The 21258-nt window shown below is 43.8% G+C and overlaps 1 protein-coding gene across 1 annotated transcript in view; it reads right to left on the reverse strand.

Moving 5' to 3' along the window:
* Positions 1 to 524: 524 nt before the first annotated feature.
* Positions 525 to 21258, reverse strand: part of LOC146179268 (uncharacterized) — a 77486-nt gene continuing 56752 nt past the window's right edge. Inside the window, exons 23-32 of the mRNA XM_084578939.1 lie at positions 20262 to 20457; positions 18707 to 18854; positions 16926 to 17033; positions 14737 to 14998; positions 14097 to 14285; positions 12217 to 12728; positions 10624 to 10737; positions 8778 to 8940; positions 4976 to 5063; positions 525 to 962 (exon numbers count right to left, since the gene is read on the reverse strand). Of these exons, the coding sequence (XP_084435065.1) occupies positions 811 to 962; positions 4976 to 5063; positions 8778 to 8940; positions 10624 to 10737; positions 12217 to 12728; positions 14097 to 14285; positions 14737 to 14998; positions 16926 to 17033; positions 18707 to 18854; positions 20262 to 20457 (1932 nt within the window). The 3' untranslated portion in view covers positions 525 to 810. The remainder of the gene's footprint in view (positions 963 to 4975; positions 5064 to 8777; positions 8941 to 10623; positions 10738 to 12216; positions 12729 to 14096; positions 14286 to 14736; positions 14999 to 16925; positions 17034 to 18706; positions 18855 to 20261; positions 20458 to 21258) is intronic.

The following is a 21258-nucleotide window of genomic DNA, read 5'->3' on the forward strand; positions in this document are numbered from 1 at the left end:
ATACTCCTGAACTGCACTTAGATTTAGTTGGTCCCCTCCTTAACACTACAGCCACCTGTTTTCTCACAGTTACCACCAGAGGTATCCCTGTACTGCAAATAATATTTTGCAAAAAAATGCAAGCACATTTTAAAATACATTACTGAAAGGCTTCACTGAAATGAATTGCTGACCTCAGTTATCACTTCTTTATTATTTACATTATTAGCCCCTTTAGCTATGTTCATGCCATCAGGTTTTAACAGCGATGTACCCTCTAACGATCATTAGTCTGCATCAAGAACAATATACATCATTCCAGCGAGGCACTGAGTTACGGACATGAGCTACGATCCATTGGCTACTTGGCTACCATGATAAGCAGTACTTGGCAGTGCAAAAAAACAGGACCAAAGCGAACGAAGAGACACAACACGGGTCTCCTCTATCACTTTGGTCCTACTTTTTTGAGCTGTCAAGTATGAATCTTCACCAACTAGCCCAATTTTCGGTTCTTATTATGACAAGCAATAATAATAGCAATGGTTCAAAAAGCTTGAAGTTTATTAGGCCGATTGCAAAAACAAGGCATTCTCAAAAAATAAACAAGTAGAATTCACAGAAGCTCGACAGTAGGCCAGAGTAAACACGAGACTGGAAATCCAGCTTATATATCTTTTTTAAATATCCAAATATACACCAATATTACCGGTTCCTTAAATTATATTATTCATTACAGAAATTCAAGCAATTATCATTAAATATTAAGCCAGTATGTGCATTATAAAAATAACCAAATCCCATAAGGCAGCCTCAAATATTTGGGGCAGCCTATTGCAGCTCCTGGCCTTCAAAGTAGTTGTTGAAGTCAAGGCAGTGGTGGCTAGGGTTACTGACGTCCTCCTCATTGTCTTCAATTTCTATATTCCAGTCAACTTCAGCCACTGGGTCGTATGGCAGGATAACTGGCAATCGTGTTCGGCCTAACAGAAAAGGAAAAAGGGACAGAGTTGATGTTTTTACCCTATGCCCACCATAGTCTGAAAACTGGAGGTCATATGCTATCATGCCATATACAATAAAATCTCGTTAATTCGAACTTCAAGGGACCGGAAAAAAAGTTCGAATTAACCGAAAGTTCGAATTATCGAATGACCATGAACAAACTGTGACAAAACATTCAATTGCTGCAGATTTATTTGGAAAAAAACTTGGAAACAATCGCCTGCCTTTGACGCTTTCGCGTTGACTACGATTTTGCGCAGTTCTGTGAGATGCTTCACTGCACTAACGCTGTCGTGAGCCTCGAGGCAGAATTGTTCCAGAACGGCAAGAGCCTCCGTGGCCTCTCTCACCGCGCGGCGCGGTACTTGTGGCAGCTCCTCACATGCGGTGTCGCCCTCCGAGGATTCGTTGTCCGAGGCACCGAGCACATCTTCGACAATCTCGTCCTCCGTTAATGACCCAGCAATGGCCACACCTGCGTCTATGTTGATATAGTCCTCAAGATGTACTTGTTCAGGAAGCAAGTCTTCTAAACGATCATCACCAGACAGTGCACCGGCGCACTCGTCAGTAGCGCGCACTGGTTTGTCTGCACCGGACTGAGTAAAGCCGCAGTGACGGAAACAGTTGGCGATCACCGGCGGTGGCGTACTGTCCCACTCATAAGCTAATATGTGCACGGCGCTGAGAAGCGACACTTCATACATTTTCATAGCCTCGTTGCACAGGAGCATCCTTTCCAGGAGGTGCCTCCTATACTTTGTTTTGATGAACTGAATAACCCCCTGGTCCATCGGCTGCAACACAGGAGTAGTGTTTGGAGGAAAGAAGGCTAGCTTTATAGCCTGTAGTCCAGAAACATTGCAGTGCATGCTGCAATTATCAACAATTATCAACAATTATCAACACCTTCCGGTTGTTCGCCTGGAACCGATGGTCCAGCTTGTGCAGCCATTCCCTAAATATATCCACGGTCATCCATACCTTACGGTTCACTAATAGTCAACTGGAAGGCTTCTTGAATTTTTAAAACATCTAGGTTTTCGGGACTTGCCAATCCCAAGCCGAGGCAGGTGCTCCGTTCCTGTGATGTTTGCCGCAAGGAGAATCGTCACTCGTTCTTTGCTGCATTTGCCACTGATACAGGGATTCGCCTTAAATGCGATAGTTTTGTTCGAGAGTGCCTTGAAAAAAAGCGCAGTTTCGTCGGCATTGAAAATATTTTCTGGCGCAAATGCAGCAGTATGCTGATGGAGCTCTATAGCCTTCCAATTATCAGTGACGTTGACATCGATGGCAGCTTTTTCTCCACACACGCTTTTGAATACAAGTCCGTGTCTCTCCTTAAAACGACTCAGTCAACCATCAGACACTTTAATAGTAGTAACCCCCATCTTCAGGGCAAACCTTTCAGCCTGCGCACAAACCATTGGGCCACTTAAGGGCAGCAGTACGCTACGAGAGTCACCAATCCATCGCAGGACGGTGTCCTCCACCTTAGGACGTGCTGCTGTTCTCAGACACTTTCGCCTCTTGTCAAACTTTTCACTCTCGTATGCCTGCATAATCTCAGATTCCATCTTCACGTACGTACGTTGACAAAGTTCTCTTCATGTCGTATTTGCGCATAACTTCTTGGCGTGACAACCCCTCTTTCAAGGCGTTCAAGATCTCCACTTTTGTGGCCAAGTCCTTCGCTGGGCAGTATTTCAGTCGCTTCGGAGTGGCCATGATGTTGAGAAGCTCTAGCAGAACTGTGCTTGACAAGAAAGAGCCTGCCAAACGATGCAAATGCAGAACCACACACAAAGAACAAAGCGAGACAAGCGCGTAGCCTCGGCGTGCTGGAGCACGAAATCGCGTGAACTCTACCAACAAAACGCGCACATGGGCCAGTAAGCCTATGAGTAAGCGTACGAAACGACTGGCGGCTCAGCTCGGCTCAGCTAATTGACTGACCTGCAGCCAATAATCTCTGCCGGCTCTGGCTGGCAGTCTTTTAGAAACCGAAACTAGCGTCCGGAAGCCCTCTAACCCCTATCATGCTCGCTAAACAAGTCGAGAGTGCGTTTCAATAAATTCATTGTGCATTTCAGGCTTCTGGAAGTATATTTTCACGATTATTTGCCGTAAAAGTCGTATTTCGGCACGCCTGCATCGCGGAAGTTGGGCCGAATTAACCGGCACGAGAGAGTAGCAGCGTTCGAATTATTGAATGCCCGACTCCGTATAGTTCTATGGGCACTGGCCGGGACCAAGCCGGCTGTTCAAATTATCCGATTTTCCGAATTAACGGGGGTCGAATTAACGAGATTTTACTGTATTAAATTAACACTGCAATTTTGCCACATGGAATGAGAACAGCATCATTCCCATCTACATAGTAACAGCACACTTGGCAAAATAAAAATATCATTTGAATGCCTAAATCAGATTACTGGTTATGCTACAGTCACTTTATGGACCAACAAGATCAATAACTCTGCAGTAAGGTACAAACACCTCCATGTGGGGTAATAGTGAACTGAACAACTACAGTAGAACCTCACTGATACATTCCCGTTTCATACAATCAAAATCGCGGGCAGTAGAACATCTCTCGTAGGGTAATACTATTTTTCTAGCAGTTAATACCTACCCGGATAACACGAATTCCTGGTTACTGGATTCGAAACTTCGACAAATTGCAGTTATGTAATACGATTTGCGATCATGTGCTAATGAGCTCTCACGGCATGAAAAACTGATCAATGGCACTCATCCACCAAAGTTGCTTGCCTGCAGTGCCTTAACGCAAAGGGGTAAGCATAAAAAAAAAATGTTCATGCTAAAACATGACTTCATGAGGAGAAACGCGTTAGCCTCTTTAAGGTGCCTTAGGGACAGAGGGGTGATCCATTTGATAACAACTATTCGTTTACATACGAACGGGGCCGCGTCTGGGGGCATGAAAAAAAAAACATGGCGACTGTAAGCCATTGCAATGCCTTCTCCACATGTCACTGATGTAAGGGGGCAAAGCATCCGGAAACAATTGGGGAAGAGATTCCGGCTTGTCATTGACATCTAGAAACGGCTTTGTTAATCTCTTCTGTGCTTAGGACAATGCAAATATGAACTGAATTCTGTGAGAGATAAAAGAGCAGCTGCGCATGCTGGATGTCTTTAAATACTGATCTACACTTTTATGCAATGAAAGTCCATGTTCTCATGTACCTCGTTCAGCAGCTGAATGTTTCAAAATTGGGCAGTTCGATTAATACGTTTTCCCAGATACTTTTCCCCCTTTAAAAAAAAACGTATCACCAAGGTTCTACAACTGCAAAATAAAACTTGTCTGAAAAAATACAAAGAAATGCATGTGTGGCAAATTTTACGTTTTACTTTAGGAAGTGTGTTAATGCCAAAATCAAAACAAACTTGCCATTGTGCACAAGAACCAATGCTACAGCAACAGTGCAATAAGCTTAGCTGTACTGCAATAGTTTAACAAAACTTAAAATTGGGCTAGATGGTGCATTGCTTGACTAAGGATAAAGCGCACAGGAAACACACACAAGAGAAGCAGACACAGGACACGCGCTAACCGCATCTCTAACCACTGTCGCATCAGTGGTCCGACGAACCCTGCTCTGCCTACCCGCAGTCGAACGCAAGACTTGGCTCGAGGTTTAGGCCCAAAGGAATTCCACCAAATTGGCCGAGATCAAGCTACATGCCATTAGTCGCCATGCGGCTAATTTGGTGGAATTCCTTTGGGCCCAAACCTTGAGCCAAGCCTTGCGTTCGACTGCAGGCAGGCAGAGCAGGGTTCGTCGGACCACTGATGTGACAGTGGTTAGAGAGCGGGTAGTGCGTCCTGTGTCTGCTTCTCTTGTGTGTGTTTCCTGTGCGCTTTATCCTTAGTCAAGTCATGTACTGCAATACACAATGGCAATGGCTCACAAAGAGAAAAAAGCTACAAAGAAGAGCATGCCACGGCAGAACAGACCTGTGAAGTCGGGGTCTTTGCTTGCTTTGAAGATGTCATCAACATCATCGTCCATGACACGGTTCAGGTCGTAACGAATATGTGGCACCTGCAAACGAAATCATCTGTACTGGATTAGTACTATTTCATCAACTAACAAAGGAATAAAATACCTGGACGTGCTGTCCTCATACTATACCAAGTGCATCCCACAGAATTTGTTCCCAGAAGCATAAGAAACAATGTGAACAATGTCGTGTATTGTGCAGTGCAGTGCACTGTGGTGTAGTTGTGCGAGAGCATTAGAGATGGTGCCACCAGAGTTAAGCTGCGTGGGAGCGTGAGAGATGGCACTATCTCTGTCATGCTGCCGGTGAAATCAGGACTTCGATGATGACTCGAATCAAGCAGACATGCTTTATTCAATACGGCATTATGGCCGTTCCATGACTGATGACGTGGACTCTGGGGACCGCTACCCTCAGTCACGAGACTGAGGGTAGCAGCCTCAATGCAGTGACTCAGGATAGCGTCTCCATGAATGACCAGCTAGGAAGCAAAAATATTTATTCAGCCATCTCATCGACCTAAGCAGTACTAAATCGCAGGCCCATAATAAATCTGCTGCGCATAGCCCAAGCCTACCCGGGCAGCAATCGGGAGCTACTACAGGACCTCCAATGCAGGTATATTAACACGGAGAAAAATGCTTCCCCCTTCAAGGACTATCTGGGAGTGGACAACCCAAGCCTAGACAAGGAAATCACAGAACAGGAGGTCCAGCTCCTCCTAAGTACCATAAAAACCACCTCAGCGATGGGGAAAGATGGGATCACTAACCAGGACCTCCGTAATCTGGGTGATGCATCAATCACCACCGTTACCAAGTACTTCGATGAGTGCTGGAACAACGGCTCTATCCAAAATTCCTGACAGCATGCTAAGGTCATATTCATTCCCAAAGTGGGCAAAAAACTAGATCTTCAAAGCCTTAAACCTATCTGACTAACTTCTTGCCTAGGTAAAGTCCTGGAGCACATAATTCTCAATAGACTTAACGTCTTTGCCGAAAAAGAAAAACTCTTCCCTAGTAATTAAATTGGCTTCAGACCTGGCCTCTCGACTCAGGACATACTCTGGATGATCCAAAACAACGTCTTTCCTCAGACAATAAAGCACAAGCGACTGCGTATGGCCGTGACCTTATATTTGAGCAAGGCTTCTGACAACGTATTCCATTTGTCGATTTTTAAGGGCCTCTCTGAGATTAATGTAACAGAACAGCCTCAATTAAATTCGGCAAGCTGCAAGGAAGGGCGATAAAAATAGGCACCAATGGCCCACCACCAGGGGCAGTGATCTCCCCTTTCCTCTTTAAAGTAGCTGTAAGATCCCTCTCCAAGCTCTTGCATAAAATCTCACACGTATAACATGCACTAAATGCAGCTGATGCTACTATCTGGACCAATACAGGTACCAATTAAGCAAGAGGTTGAACAGGCACTACAGAAGGCTGCGGATACCTTCAGTCCATATGCCACCGACATCGGACTGAAGAGCCCCCCAGCAAAGTCCAAAGTCCTTGCAGTGAAAGTCTGATCCCGTGCTGGATGAGATCACTGCAAAAAGCTCAATGCAAAGAAACTCTTAAACATCAAACTGGCAGGAAATGTTATTGCAGAAGTGGATAGCCTAAAGGTCCTAGGCCTCACCTTCCACAAAGATGGGGGATGTCAAGATGCCCTAATGAAAGCTATTCAGGCACAAGTAAATAAGTACTAGGACTGATCAGAAGAGTCTCTAAAAAGCACAGGGGGATGAAGGAGCAAGACATATGCCGAGTAGTACAAGCCTTTGTGATCAGTCGCATCCCATATTTCTCTACCCTACTGCAACCTCAAGGCAAGGCAGGTAGACTCAGTTAAATGCTACCATTAGAACTGCATACAAAGTAGCTCTATTGCTACCCAGATACTCAAAAACTGGAAAGCTACTCGAACTAGGCCTATACAACACACTGAAAGAGTGGTAAAGGCACATAAGGAAGCAAAAATATTAAGGCTCTCCTCAGCCTCAAGTGCAGGCTACATGGTACTGCACAGACTAGGAATAGAGCCGGTATACTATAGCTATACATGAAAATGCTGCCGATCGCAGCCAGACGGCACATCAAAATCCCGCCCCTCCCCAAAAACATGACAGTGGAAAGACATGCAGCTAGGAGAGCAAACCATGTTCAAAGAATCGAAGACAAGTATGACAGTGACCCAGCTGAAGTCTATGTAGATGCGGCCAAAGCAAAGGAAGACAAATACTTCACCACCATCGTGCAAGCGAGAGACGACGAGTCCAGATTCTTAGCAGTAGCGACAGTTGCCTCAGCAACAGAGGCCGAACAAATAGCCATTGCACTAACTCTCAGGGATGGTAGCGTAGGCATAATAATTAGCGACTCCGAGATTCCAATCCACAATTACAGCAAATGTCTTATTTGCTCTGTAGCAGCAGGACTAATCAAAAACTGCCAGAGAGTAAGCCAAGTAGAAATGGGGGGAACTTTCTATATGACTGTAAGGAAAATCAACCACCAAAAGACCTCCAACCAGCACCTTCAAAGGGGGCCTAGGATCCTGATGGAGCCGGACAAGAACAGAAAAGCCAAACTGGCAGACAGGGTGAGAGAGGTCACCCCTTTGTTAAGAAGGCCACTGATCCCATCCTATTGATCACTGATCCCATCCTATTGATCATCTTAATCAATAAAGTTTCTCCCCTTCAATCCAATCTCCAATGCTCCCACGCAACTATGCACCACAGTGCACTGCGCCACGCAATACACGACAAACAAGAGCAGACAGGAAGCCTCAGTTCGACAGCCAACATTTTGATAAGAGGACTTGTCATCACCTGGCTAACAAGGCCTTCTATCTTTTAAACATTAGCTAGTGAATTGAGGGTTCACCCTAACTGTTCACTTTATTTAATTGGATGTAACCTGTGTGATGGCAGCAGACTATTAGGCCATCCAGCACAATTATCACACACAATTCCCTTCAAGAAAAAGCCTGGGGTCACCATGGTTGGTGACGACTATGTTTAGTCCGTATCAGAGCCATCAGTAAATGTTCAAGCTGCCAGCCAGTTAACTCGTGCTATATATAACACTTAGTGATAGTATCACCTTTCCCAACAAATAGTTAAAGAACCAAGAAGGCAGTTAACAAATTACTCTTTTCCCTCAAATCAAGGCAGTTACCATCGGCAACGAGCAAAAAAAACCGACCACAGGCTTATTTGATTGCAACTGAAATGTTAAAGGTGAGCAGTGAATGCATGCAATTATGACAGAATATAAATTTTAACAGCCAATCAGTCTAAGGATGACCAAACATCAAAATTACAAATAAAACAAACCTTTTTGCTAGTAGGCAAACCTTTTGCACCAAGGAAAATAACTGAACCTATAGAAAAATTGCTGAGAACCATAGCTTGCTTGTTCAGAACACATCAGCTCTCGTAAAAGGCACAGCGTAAGAAGTGAAAATGAAGCTTCGAAGTCAGGAAGTTATCTATTATCTATAGATTATCTAGACTATAGATTATCTATTGATTATGTATAGATTATCTAGACTACCTCTGGTTCTTCAGTGTGCCCTGGTGTCAAGCAGCACATGGGCGTTTTTATATTGCGTTTCAACTCCATCGAAATCGGGCCACAATGGGCAAGACTTGACTTTACGACCTCAGGATTGACAGCTGCATGCCAAAGCCACCAAGTTACCAGAACAGGTGCTTCGAAGCCAGCACAGCAGGCAACTCAAACCTTGCGTGCGGGTCTTGTGAGATAGTCCCAGGTAAGGTTGACTCGAGCTTTCTCCAAGGTGATCGTAAAGCGCAGTTCCTTCTGCACCAGTTTAGTCTGCTCGGGCACGATGGAATGGCGCAGCCTCTCATGAACCAGGAACTCCTGCTCTGCTGTTTCAATCCTATTTCAAAAGAGTGAATCGGCATTCTCAATAATCACGCTCCGTTCCTACATCAAACACGTTTGCGCAGTGTGCAGCCTGTATACAAGCCTCAAAAATGCCTCTTAATCAATAGAAATAATGCAGTTTCGCTCCGATAAGGTCATTTGAATAATACACCAGGAATCTTGTCTGCGTATGGGATGCACTTGCACACACCAGGATACAGCTGTGTCACAAATAGCTGTAAGAGTAATGAGAGATTATAGAGAAGGGCCAATCACTTAACTAGGGGACCCTGAAATCATCACAAATGATCGGGTGATGCTGCAGGACATGTTATATCTCTTCGTGTACGCATTTGTCTCTTTGATGTCAGCCATAAATTTTCTTAAATCTCACTCATGATCACATATCTCAACTCCAAGACAAGCACATACAAAGCTGCAGTCACAAGAGAAACGTCCCATCTCATTCACACTCTCAGCCAGCTGAGCTATGCTCAGAATTGCGTGACCGCTCGCTCGACATTATCATTGGCTATCTGCTGTTCCCTGCTCTGGTGGCAACTAGTCATAGGCTTTTTTTTTTTTTTTTTTTTTTTTTTGTCTTGGCTTGGCTTGCTGGCATGGGCCATAGCTTCAGTCGCCAAGTGTACTCCAACAAACGTTGTTTTGGGTGCCATACCCCTTTTACACGATGACCAGCTTTTACACATCCATAAAATGACAAAGCAACCAACGTCTTCACACACTGTCAAGTTCACTGCACAGGTCGCTCTCGGAGCATAAATCATCGAAACTTGATCGCGACCACAAAAGTAGTTCTTGGAACCCCTCGGTCCCATATGGCACATAGTTTAAGAGCATCAGCTTAAATGACTGAAATGCAAAGCAGCTGACATGGCAGAACAATTCGGGAATGAAATGCAAGTACGCTTCATTTAGGTGCAGACACCAGTGATTCCGTTTTGACCGACAATTTGTAAAAAGTTAGTCTAACTTGGCCCGCAGTAATGCACCAAGACTACTCACACGACAACGGTACAGGCAAAAAAAAAAAAAAAGCCAGATCAGATTTATAATCTGCCCATGATTGCCTATATAATTTCATACGGCATACACTTCTTTCCATATCAAGTGGATGTGCAAATGGCTAACTGAGCCCCAGTTGGTTACAGATAACCAGAGCCCTCCGTGTTTACTCTGCTCTGCCTTGTACTGTGACCGGATTATTCAAATAAGGTTAACGCTACTTAATTATAGTATCTTCACAACAGGTTTATTCGCTGATATTTGTTCAACAGCAATAGATGCATTCACAGGAGAGAAAACCGTAATCGAAAACCACCAGTCGAGTGAAACTTGTTGCTGGTTACCCAAAAAGATGTGTTGCCACCATTTCATAGTTAACAGCAGTTCATAGTTGATAGCAGTGTTGCCAATAATGTAAACACCTGTAGTTCGATCCCTGGTGCTTTCCAGCTTACAAGAACTCCATTTTAACTTTAGGACGAGTGTGTTTTCTCTTGTCCCATCGAACTTTACCTCAGCATCACGTTAACGTTTCGCCTGGCAAAAGCAACCAACAAATGCCAGTACACCCAGTCACATTACATGACTGACCAAGAGATAAGCTGTCTAACCTATCGATACTCGGCTGCATGATTGAATGCTGATATATATGTGACTGAAAGCGACCCACCTGAGCCGAAGTACAGAAGAGGTAACATTCAACTCATAGTCGGTTGCGTTTGCAACCAGGACATCCACATATACACAGGAACAATCCTGCCACCATGACACTGGAGCCAGACGGCTGAAAAGAAAAGGAAACTGAAATCCAAAACTTGATTAAATAATAAGAAATTCTAGGGGGCATTCTGGACCACTAAAGTGCAATAAAGCAAAAGCCTCTATAGCGCGGTGGTCCGTAGCCCTCCACTACGGCATCTCTTTCATTCTTCTTCCACTCCCACCTTACTCCCTTCCCTTAAAATACGGTTAAGGTGTTCGCAGAGAATTGTGACAGACACTATGCCCTTTTTTTTCCTGTAAAACAATTTGAAATGACACTGATTTCTGCTTTACTGCGTCTGCTTATGTATACTGTGTGATTTCGGCGTTTGAGGAAGCGCCAAATGAAAGGTGCTTCCAAAAATGAAAAGACGCCTGGATCAGACGCCCGGCAGTGTCAGCTTTGTATATGCATGAATCGCCTGGTGAAGCCACTGGTGATGGCCGGAAGTGATTTCATGACTGGACGTGACGCCATGCTGTTGTCAGTTCCAGCTATTGGACATGACCGGATGTGATATAATGGCATCACATCCGACCCTGGCCGATGACGTCACCAGCTGATGATATCACAGTTGGTCACGAATGCTGATGTCACCACCAACGCCATCATTGGGAAATATCACTGTGATCATCACTATCACTATTATCATCCCTATCATTGTCATCACTAACTACTACCACAACCATAATCTGTCACTACCTACCACCAACTAAAGTTCTTCAATGACAGCTTTAAGGGTAAACAGAACCCCACGGAATCTCGTGGCATCCCGCGGAATCTCGCGAAGTATGACACTTCTTGTGGATGCATGCACACATACACAGACGGACAGACGGACACTCCTGAACCTACAAATGCTTTTGCCTTAATAACTAAACAATAGAAGCTGTGACCAAAACAAGTTGACGGAACATAGCAGGAGGATATTACAGCTTTAATGTTTTTTTTCCCTCAAAATTTTAAGGAGGCATAAGATATGGCCAGCACTCAGACAAGGCAAAGTGACTTCTGAGGGGTGTACAAAGAAGCGCTAAATAGGGCGTGCACTGACTACGCAATGCTAGCCATCCTTCACAGCTAGAATTTTATTCCGAGCTTTTCACTCCGATCTCGTTTCAGATGCTGAGAAAAAATCTTTGCAGCCCTTCAAACCAGTCCATCAGCACACCACAGGTGTCCAGACGACACTGGAAGAAGCCACACTTTCAAGATGCTCAGCTACCGATTTTGCACCCACGACTTGGTGCAAATAGCCACAGTTTGCTTAGCCAGTTATTCTATAAGCTTATACAAGTGCTGGTTTTTCAACTCAACAATTAGCATGTACCTAATGCCACTGCACAAGCCATTCCACTAGCACCTTGCTTTTTTTTGTTGTTTTTTTTTTTTTTTTGAAGGCATACATCCGCTATCTAAAGCCCTTTGTGCTTCACACCTATAACCCAGGCTATGAAGTAGGCAACACTGTGCCTGCTCTATTTCTGCATAAAACCGTACCTTGTTGCAGTTTTGAACTGAGAATCCAGAGGTGGCATGCCACTCTTAAACGCAGCTTCCAGCTTGGCCTTGGTTGACCTTTTCTTCCTCAATGCAGCTGTCTTCTTTTTGGACTGGCAATGGCCTTGTGGTGACTTTTCTCTCCCCAATTCTTTCTGTGTCTGCCTCTCAGGCTCCCCACACTTTTCCGGCACTTCTTCTCGGGGCAAGGAAGCATTAACGTCGTCCTGCTGGGAAAATGGCTCAGGACATGGCTCAGGACGTGGCTCAGGACGTGGTTCAGGACTTGGCTCAGGACTTGACTCAGGACTTGACTCAGGACTTGACTCAAGACTTGACTCGGGACTTGACTCGGGACTTGACTCGGAAGCGTGCTCTAGATTTTCGAACTGTTTGCAAAACGCGGCATACATTTTGTCCATGATGTGCTCTTCCAAATTCCTTCTAAATGCCAGGAACTGTCCATCATAATCATCATCATCCGAATCAGTTCGCGAATGAGAGCTGTCCCTCTGCAAAAGAAGACATTGACTGAAACGAGCCGCACTGGTTCCTCCTATAAGTGCTGAATGAAACTATGCAATTCTAAAATTAAAAAAAAATGGCCTGCAGTTGCAATTTCACTGAGAAAATATATACATAAAATTTTGTTGTTGAATGAAGAAAAAAGAAACAGAACAAAAATGAAGACTACCAATGAAACTTGGTTTCTCAGGGGTGACCGGATAAAATAGGCACTGGAAATTTTTAAGACTATACAAAAGCCCCGATGACCAGTTTAACAAGAAATTAAAATGATAATTAGGTTGTTATCAACTTACCATATATGACGAAGGCCTAAGATTGTTCACTTGAAATATTAAACAGTTGAGACAGCACAGCTGCACGTTAATAAGTCCTCATCAGCTCAACGATTTATTTTCAACTTGCCAGGGAGATTCTCTTGCTCAGAATTGCATATAATCAATGGTCATTTGAATGCAGTGTCTATAAACTTCATCAACAACATCTAGATCAGTCATATATGCACCTCCTGTGACACAGTGGACTGCATGTGTATGCTTTGCTACCAAGAGTAAATTCTTTTCTTACCAATAAATTTTTCAAGCATAAAATTTCTTCAGATTCTGAAAAAAATTCTTATCCAGAGTAAACTGAAAGAACGGTGTAGCTCTCCGTTACTACTAATCAACTGACAAAAATACATTCAAATTTTCCACAGGCCAGAGCATTACGTGCCCAGTGGAGTCCCCCAAGAAAACAATACAGAACCCTCTCATGAAAATAAATGCGCTAAGGTACATCCGCAAACAATTGTGGAAAAAAGGGCGCCGAGAACAATATAATTTTGGCATGCAGGAAATCTCAATATCCTGCTTAATTTATCTATCTTTAAAGGGCTCACGAATAGCATCTAGTAAAACTAGAAAACGGAAATGAACAATAGGTCTCTCATTAGTCCTCTTCGCAAAGAAAAAATTTTTACGCTAACTTTAACACCGAACACATTGATTGCAAAACTGCACAGTTACAAAACTTTACATACCAATATATTACATTTAATTACCTGCTTCTTTACACATCCCCCATCTTTTCGTGATTTCATGGCTTCACACATCATGTATAGCTTGTACGTGACCCTGTGGAAGTGGTAGTATAACATGAAACCAGTGCAAAATAATTCAACGAACTGCCTAACTGCTTTGCACATATTTTCCATCTGCTCACAATATGGCTGTGGCTCTGTTTTATTTAAATAACTGCATTAATATAATATGGACCTCTTCCCAACAACTCTACATGAGTTCCAGGATTCTGTTGAACGGGCAACATTTTGCAAATCTACCAACAATCAACTCTCACCGCGACATCGGACTAACCTCTTCATCTTGCAGTGGCTCGTGCAGATGCGTGGCGTCGAAGCTCAGCTTAGGCAGCGTTGTTGCGATGGCAAGCCCCTGGTCGACAAGCCGGTCGGCCGCGCTCACTCTAGCCGCGCAGCATGAGTTGAAGAGAAGCACTTCGTACCGGTTACTCTCTGACCGATCCCCTGAACTTTTCGCTACAACCTTCCCAGAAGGAAAAAAAAAAAAAAAAACAGGTTCCGAACCATTATCTGCTGACACTGGTGAAATCTCCAGCAGATACACCTTGAACTTCTAAAGAACGTGCAAGACTGCTTCTGATGTAAGCGAAGTTCAATACTGTTAAAACGAATGTCACTGAATTAAATTTCATTAAACTGGACACTGGAGAAAAATTGGTGCTTTTTAGAATTATGTGAGCAAAAAGACAATCGCGAACTTAAAAGGCCCACGAAAATCTATTTACTAAAATCTTTCAGCTACCTTTATTAGCACTGAAGACGTGGGCGATCAGAAATGATGCTTCTTTTCTCCCCCCTCGACTTGGCCCACACTGGCGCATTAGAAAACAAGAAAACAAAAGAAAACGAGTTGTGGTGACAGCGACCCAATGACGCACCCCATTCTGTGTGTGTAACTTGGTTTGTCTACTCACCCTGAGGCACAAGACCTGGTTGTAGTTTACATTGTTGAAGCCAAAGTCTTCCAGTACGGACTGGGCCTCTGGGCTCCAACCAGAGGTTGGGGGGCCTATGCCGGCCAGGGAGCACAGGACGCCCTGGTAGGGAAGCATCATCATCGACGGATGAGGTTCGAACAGCTCGTTCAAGCAGCAAGTCGCCGTGTCTCCATAGTCGGGAAAAAACACTGTGACTTCGTTATCGGCGACCACTTCCAGCACCTCTGCACGATACCATCTGTGAAAAACAAAATTTAAGAAGAAAAAAAGATGAACGCAGGCATTTATTTACTTGTTTACTTGTAATGTTTTTTTCTTTATTGCCGTTTCATTTCTCCACGTTTGTTTGCACTGTTCCAATCATCCGTTGTGTTCAGCTCAATTTGTTATTGTCATTCAATTTCGGTGTTTATGTTTGCTTTTTTATATATGACTACCTTTTCAAAACTGGCCAAAAGGCGCTACCATATTGGAGACTGGGCTGTGCTCATAACACAGGAAAAAGCTGAAGATTCTCCCCCACGCCTGCTTCATAGCCCAGTCAAACCGGTTTCTCCCAGGGTCGTGAAAAGGTCTAAAGTCACACCGTTGTCTCCCCCCTTTCCTTATGTACCATATATTTCGGTGTTTATATAGGTCGCAGTCTTTTTTCTGAAAATTTCACCGGTGCATCTTATCCATCGGTGCGACTTATGTATGGAATAAATCCGGGCCACGGCGGCCACGCCTTCTCAGCACCTGAAAAGGTGCCTGCGCGCTGCGCGATGCCAATGCACATTAAAGGACCCACGTGGTCTAAATTAATTGCTAGACAACAGCTACAACATTGTTCATAGCCTATACATCATCTCAGGACTGAATGAGGCACCACAACTGCGTGCCATCTTCTGCCATGCACAGTAACTGCATTTCGATAGAACTCAAAAAGTAGCATCAAATTGTCCTGGAAAAACGAAATGCAGCTCGCAGATTTTTGTAGACAGTTTAATTCTAAAGGAGAAAAATGTGTTCATTTTAAAATGGTAGCCTGCCCAGTAAGTTTTAATTTTCGAGTTGCTTCCATTCGCGTCATTTCCGTCTGCCATGACAACTTCATTCCACTGATCACTGCAGCGTTATGATGACCGTAGTAGCGTACTTCATGTGTGCTTCACATCTGTCGCGTCGTGTCTTGTTTTCCGCTAAACATGGCGCCAGCTGCGAGGAGAAAGAGTTGTGCCGCGAAATTCAATCTGCGTGTAGTTTCTGGTTTAATTCTGGTTTAATTTTATTTAAAATATACAAAGCAAACAGCGCTTGCTATATTTTAATTTTCTGTTTTACTTTTCCACTGACACGCTATTCAATTCAATATTTGAAGGCATTTTCTTCCCCTATTTGCATTAAATTCGTGTTTGCAAATTTCAGTATTCGCACACATGTATGGCACTCTAGAAGCAATCACGTAGAATTAGACTTTTCTGTTATTGCCAACTATTTCAAAAACTTGAGGAAAGCAAGACAACAAATAAACTAAGCACCACAGCAAATTTTCCAATAGCTTCCCATATTTGCAATCAATAATCACGATATTATGGTACAGACACAAGGCATGATAGTTTGTGAAGTAAATTCCCTCTAGCCCAGCATCTGTAGAACACTAAGTATTTTTACGCCACGTCGCTATCAGGTCATATGCACGCAGCGTGCTTCGTGACTTTCAAAGACGCTCACTCAGTGGAATTTGGCTCACTGCATCACGCCAGAAGTATGAATTAGCCATTTTTACTGACACATAAATACCTTACTGATGCCAGGTTCAAATCAGCCATACACAGGCGAACAGAATTTTTTTTATGGTAGGTTCAATGCAATGCACGAAAAGTCGGACGCTAAGCTTGAAGGGCAAAACAATTGTCATTAAGAGGTGAAAATGCATGTACACAAAGGAACAAGCTGATGTAGCATTCCCACAAGCATTTTCTACCATAATAACCCACAACTAATAATAATAATAATAATAATAATAATGATAATAATAATAGTTTATAACCCGCAAGCAGCTCCAATTTTCGCCGTCATAATGGCTTCGTTTTCTTCACGCTTGGCTTTACTTCGCAACATCAGCCTCTTTAAAAGGGTAAGATGATGCATTATTAATTATTATTACTGGAGCAGATTCTTACCTGTCAGTGCTGCAAGCGATGCACGGTGCTCCAACAACTGCACGTTCCAGCTTTTTGATAACTTTCTTTTCGACAGCTTTCTGGATATCGTCTTCAAGCCGATCCAAGCTGTACAAAAAAAAATTTGAAGGTTCTTAACTCGGTTATGCCAGTGGCAGCGTGCCGAGAAGTACTGATTTGGCAAATGGCTTACATCATGGTCAAAGGTAAGACGGTAAGTAAAGGTAAAGGTACGTCAAGGCCAAAGGTCCGGTCAACATCACTCATAGGCTAAGCTATACCAGCCTTAGTTTTGAATTACTTGTACGAGACCCTGTGGCTATGCATCCTGACGTCTTGAAACAGCTCAGCCAATCAGAGCGACAGCACACAGGACACGACCTTGCAAGCAGCGACTGCGAACATTACGGTACTGATGGAGCCAGAGCATACAAAAAGATATAAGCTTTCTCATGTTAGTACACTCCTTTAAGAAAGGCATGTTCAGAATATCACATCACTATACTCAATACGCTCTCACATGCACTGCATTATAAGAAAGTAACTGTCAACAGTACCCCGCCTCTGGTTCTTACAGCAGCTAGTAGCGCCACCTATGGTACCAGTGAAGAAACACCAACATTTACCGTGATATGAACAGACAGCCTGGCTCCGAGTGGCCACACTGATTTAACTACACTAAGCAGTCAGGTACGCTACCATCTATATACCAACATGACACAAGGAAGGAAAACGTCCTTTATTAGAATCCACGAACAGATGAAATACTAGACAGGCAAGAGATGGCTTCACTTCATCGAGAAATATTGGCTTTGCTGAAATTCACTCTCTCAATTCTCAAACAAGTAAATTTCAGCATCTCTTACTCGGTGTATATACTAACTATAGTCACAAGGCTAGTGATGCATTGAAATACAATGCATGCAAGACAATTTTGCAGTCTGCAAAAATACTTCACAATAAAATCAATTGGAAAGTTCACATTAGAAGCAGAAGGCAGTGATAAATTATTCACATTAAAGTAATAAATTCATTAAAGTAATTCACATTAAAGCCAGCCAGGTCACTATGTTCATACGAACGTGACACAAAAAAGATGTCCTTTGCTATAATCCATGAACAAATGAACATTCTGGGGGAGGGGGGGGGGGGCACTTAAGTTTCTTTACGTGCGATAATGCGAAAGCATTTGTACCTGCGTTTGCTTGTTTGGTAGCCTGCTGCCGCTTCTGTTGATGCTTATGTTTGAGCAAAGGGCTTCACCCAAACTCTGGTTCAACTGCATCAAACAGTAGATGCACCTTTACTCAGCTTCAAATGTCGGAGCATCGTGGACGAATAGAACCATTCTCTTCTCACACTGTTGGGCCGAGTTCAATTTTCATATAAACCACAGTTCTTTTTTTGTTGTTTTTTTATTCTATAATTAGTTCGGCGGGCACTTTCTGTCCGTGCATCCTGGTCACAGATTCTGGTCATCACACCCCTCATTAGGCAAGAAATGCTGTCGCATTAAAAACACAGGCAAGGCAAGATGGCTTCATTTCATTGAAAAATATTGGCCTTGCTAAAGAAATTCACTCCCTCAAATCTCAAAAACCCTAAATTTCTGCATCTCATACTCCGGGTATGTACTACCGTCACAGGGCTATCAATGCATCGAAATGCAGTCTGTGTAAGACGATCTTGCAGTTTGCGAAAACCCTTCACAGTGAAATAAACTAGAAAGTTTAAATTAGAAACAAAATGCAGAGACTAATTACTCAGTTTCTATTACGCACCATGCAGAGAACTGGGCTGGCTGAACGTAGAAATGGGCAGGTGAAACAACCTTCCAGAGATACACGTGGTTGTACACCTCCACGTCGAGGTGCGCTGTTCGCTGACGTTTGACACGGGTATTCATGCTCTCTCTGCAAGCTCTCGTATCTGAAAAGTGCAGCGGAACTTGGAACATATATCGCTGACTCCATGCACATGTTTACAAAAAAAAAAAGTTAACAGACTCCTGCAGTGTTAAGGCAGACATAGGAACAAATGATTTCCTGAATGCCGCAAGTTCGAACATTGCGATCTCTGAAATGGCTTCAGAGAACCACCACCCAATTGCAGGCTGTTTTCTTGCCCCCATATGATTGCAAAAATCATCAGCCAGCACGTGTAAATGACTCCAGAATCAACACGTTTGAAAAAAGTGTAGAACGCTTAGCGACCGTGACGTCTCAAGATAAAACTCGGGCAGTACAAGCCTGAGGTAAGGTATTTGCCCTCTTTATATTTTTACAAGGCAAAATGCTCCACTGCCAGCAGGCAGGTACAGCTGATGACTGCAAACTTCACATGTGAAGTATGTACAGGGTCATCCACTTCTACCAATAATGCGGCCATTGCTTGTAAATCAACATTGCGTCCGATGGAGGAACATATCAAGCAAAGTGATGCAAGCACAGAGGGACCCGGAGGTGGCACTTCGCATGGCCTGCCACTTAGCTTTATTACGTGGCCCCACCCGGATGCAATGGCACTTTGAAAGCAGTGACCGTGTTATAGCTAGTTGACGACCCTATACATGATGACGGTGTTGCTAAGACAATTGGCTACTGTACGAAGAAACAAGAAACGCAGTAGCAGGTGTTGTCCTTCCGAACCAGTAGACAGCTTTGTGCTTTGTTTTAAAAAGCTTGACAAGTTGGGTTTGGCACGCCTCTTACCATGAAACCTTTTTCATATACTTAGAACCAGGCACATAAGCTGCATAACCAGATGTGGCTTCATACAATACCTGGCACCAAAATCTGCCATCGGTTCCACACACAACCTGCTGAAACACACACACCGGTTTCACGCACCACACACCCAACACAAGTCCCCGTTCCACGCAAAACTCCTATCCTGTTCACAGTCCATGTTTCATATGCATAATGCCTGTTCCACCACACTATGTCCCTTCCACACAAACAACCTCAGTCACACAATTCACACACAGCCAATAGCACACAGCCTAGCTGCGGTGGCGTAGTGGCTAAGATGTGTGACTACTGTGCCGGAGTACCCGGGTTCGAACCCGATTGCCAGTAGCTGTGTTTCGATGGAGGCGAAACAGAGTGGCTTCCGTATGCTGTGCGATGTCAGCTCATGTTAAAGAACCCAAGGTGGTCTAAATTACTCCGTAGCTCTCCACTATGGCCCCTCTGTCTCTCTTTCCACCTTCGCTCCCACCTTCCTCAATTCCCTTACGACGTGGTTCAGGTATCCACAGAACAAGTGTGACCAATATGCCACTTTTTCTTTCCTTTGAACAAACTATTATTGTTATTTAATTAATAGCACACACACCTGCTGGAAGCAAGATGCGTGCGTCGAGAGCCATTCGGCGCAGGTTCTCCATATGGGCGGGGTTCTTGCAGCCAAAGCCCTCCTGGACAAGGGTGCCACCAACACTGCGCACCGTCACCGTGGCACTAACAAGTGGTAGCTCCTGTTGCAGCACTAGCCAGTCGAGCCACAGTGTGTTGCCAAGACGCAGACCCACCTGCCCACAAAAGAACAACAGAGAAATATGAGAAAAGGTCCAGTAATTCCTAACAAACCCTGTTGAGGAAGCCAACGTCACCGAAACCAAGAAAAGCATGGGGTAGGTGTTAATTCTTTTTTTTTTAATGTGAAAGCAGTTCTCGACTTATCAGTGGCGTGCACAGAGAGTGACTGACCACGGAATGCGTGACAAACAATCCAGAACCATTAAGAAAAAAAATTGTCTTCCACTGGGAATCGATTCCTACCCCTCTGATCACCAGCCGAACAGGCTAACTATGCCCCGCCGGCCAGGTGAGAAACATATCTTAATTCTCCTTGTCTTTCATTCCTGCGGTCTCCATGTCAAATGACGATGCAGTTAGGGATAATAATTATAATGATAGCAGCAATGATAATGACGCATTTAGTGATGCTATAGCAATGACAATGATGGTGCATTTATTTGATAATGATGGTATTAGTGCTAGTGATGATGATAAGTAAGGATGAAAATAACAATGCAGTTAATGAAAACAGTTTTGTAAAGTGGTTTTCACTATTTCCACTCTTAAACACACTTAAACGCAGTCTTGAAATTTTTTCACTTGTGAGTGCCGATTATGAATAATTAATGCGCAATCGTTTCATGGTTGAAAAATTGAGCTTTACAAAGTAGAAGAAGAAACAATGACATGGCACCAGCGAGATCTGAACTCATCGACCCCCGTATTCCCTATGATATTTAGCGGGCGGCAGGTGTGGCAACCCTGTATTGCAGCAGCCACCATAATGTTGCGTGGTTTCAAACTGAAAGCAC

The sequence above is a fragment of the Amblyomma maculatum genome, chromosome 9 (assembly GCF_055883805.1).
Source record: "Amblyomma maculatum isolate TAMU_Amacu chromosome 9, ASM5588380v1, whole genome shotgun sequence".
NCBI classification, from domain to species: Eukaryota; Metazoa; Arthropoda; class Arachnida; order Ixodida; family Ixodidae; genus Amblyomma; species Amblyomma maculatum.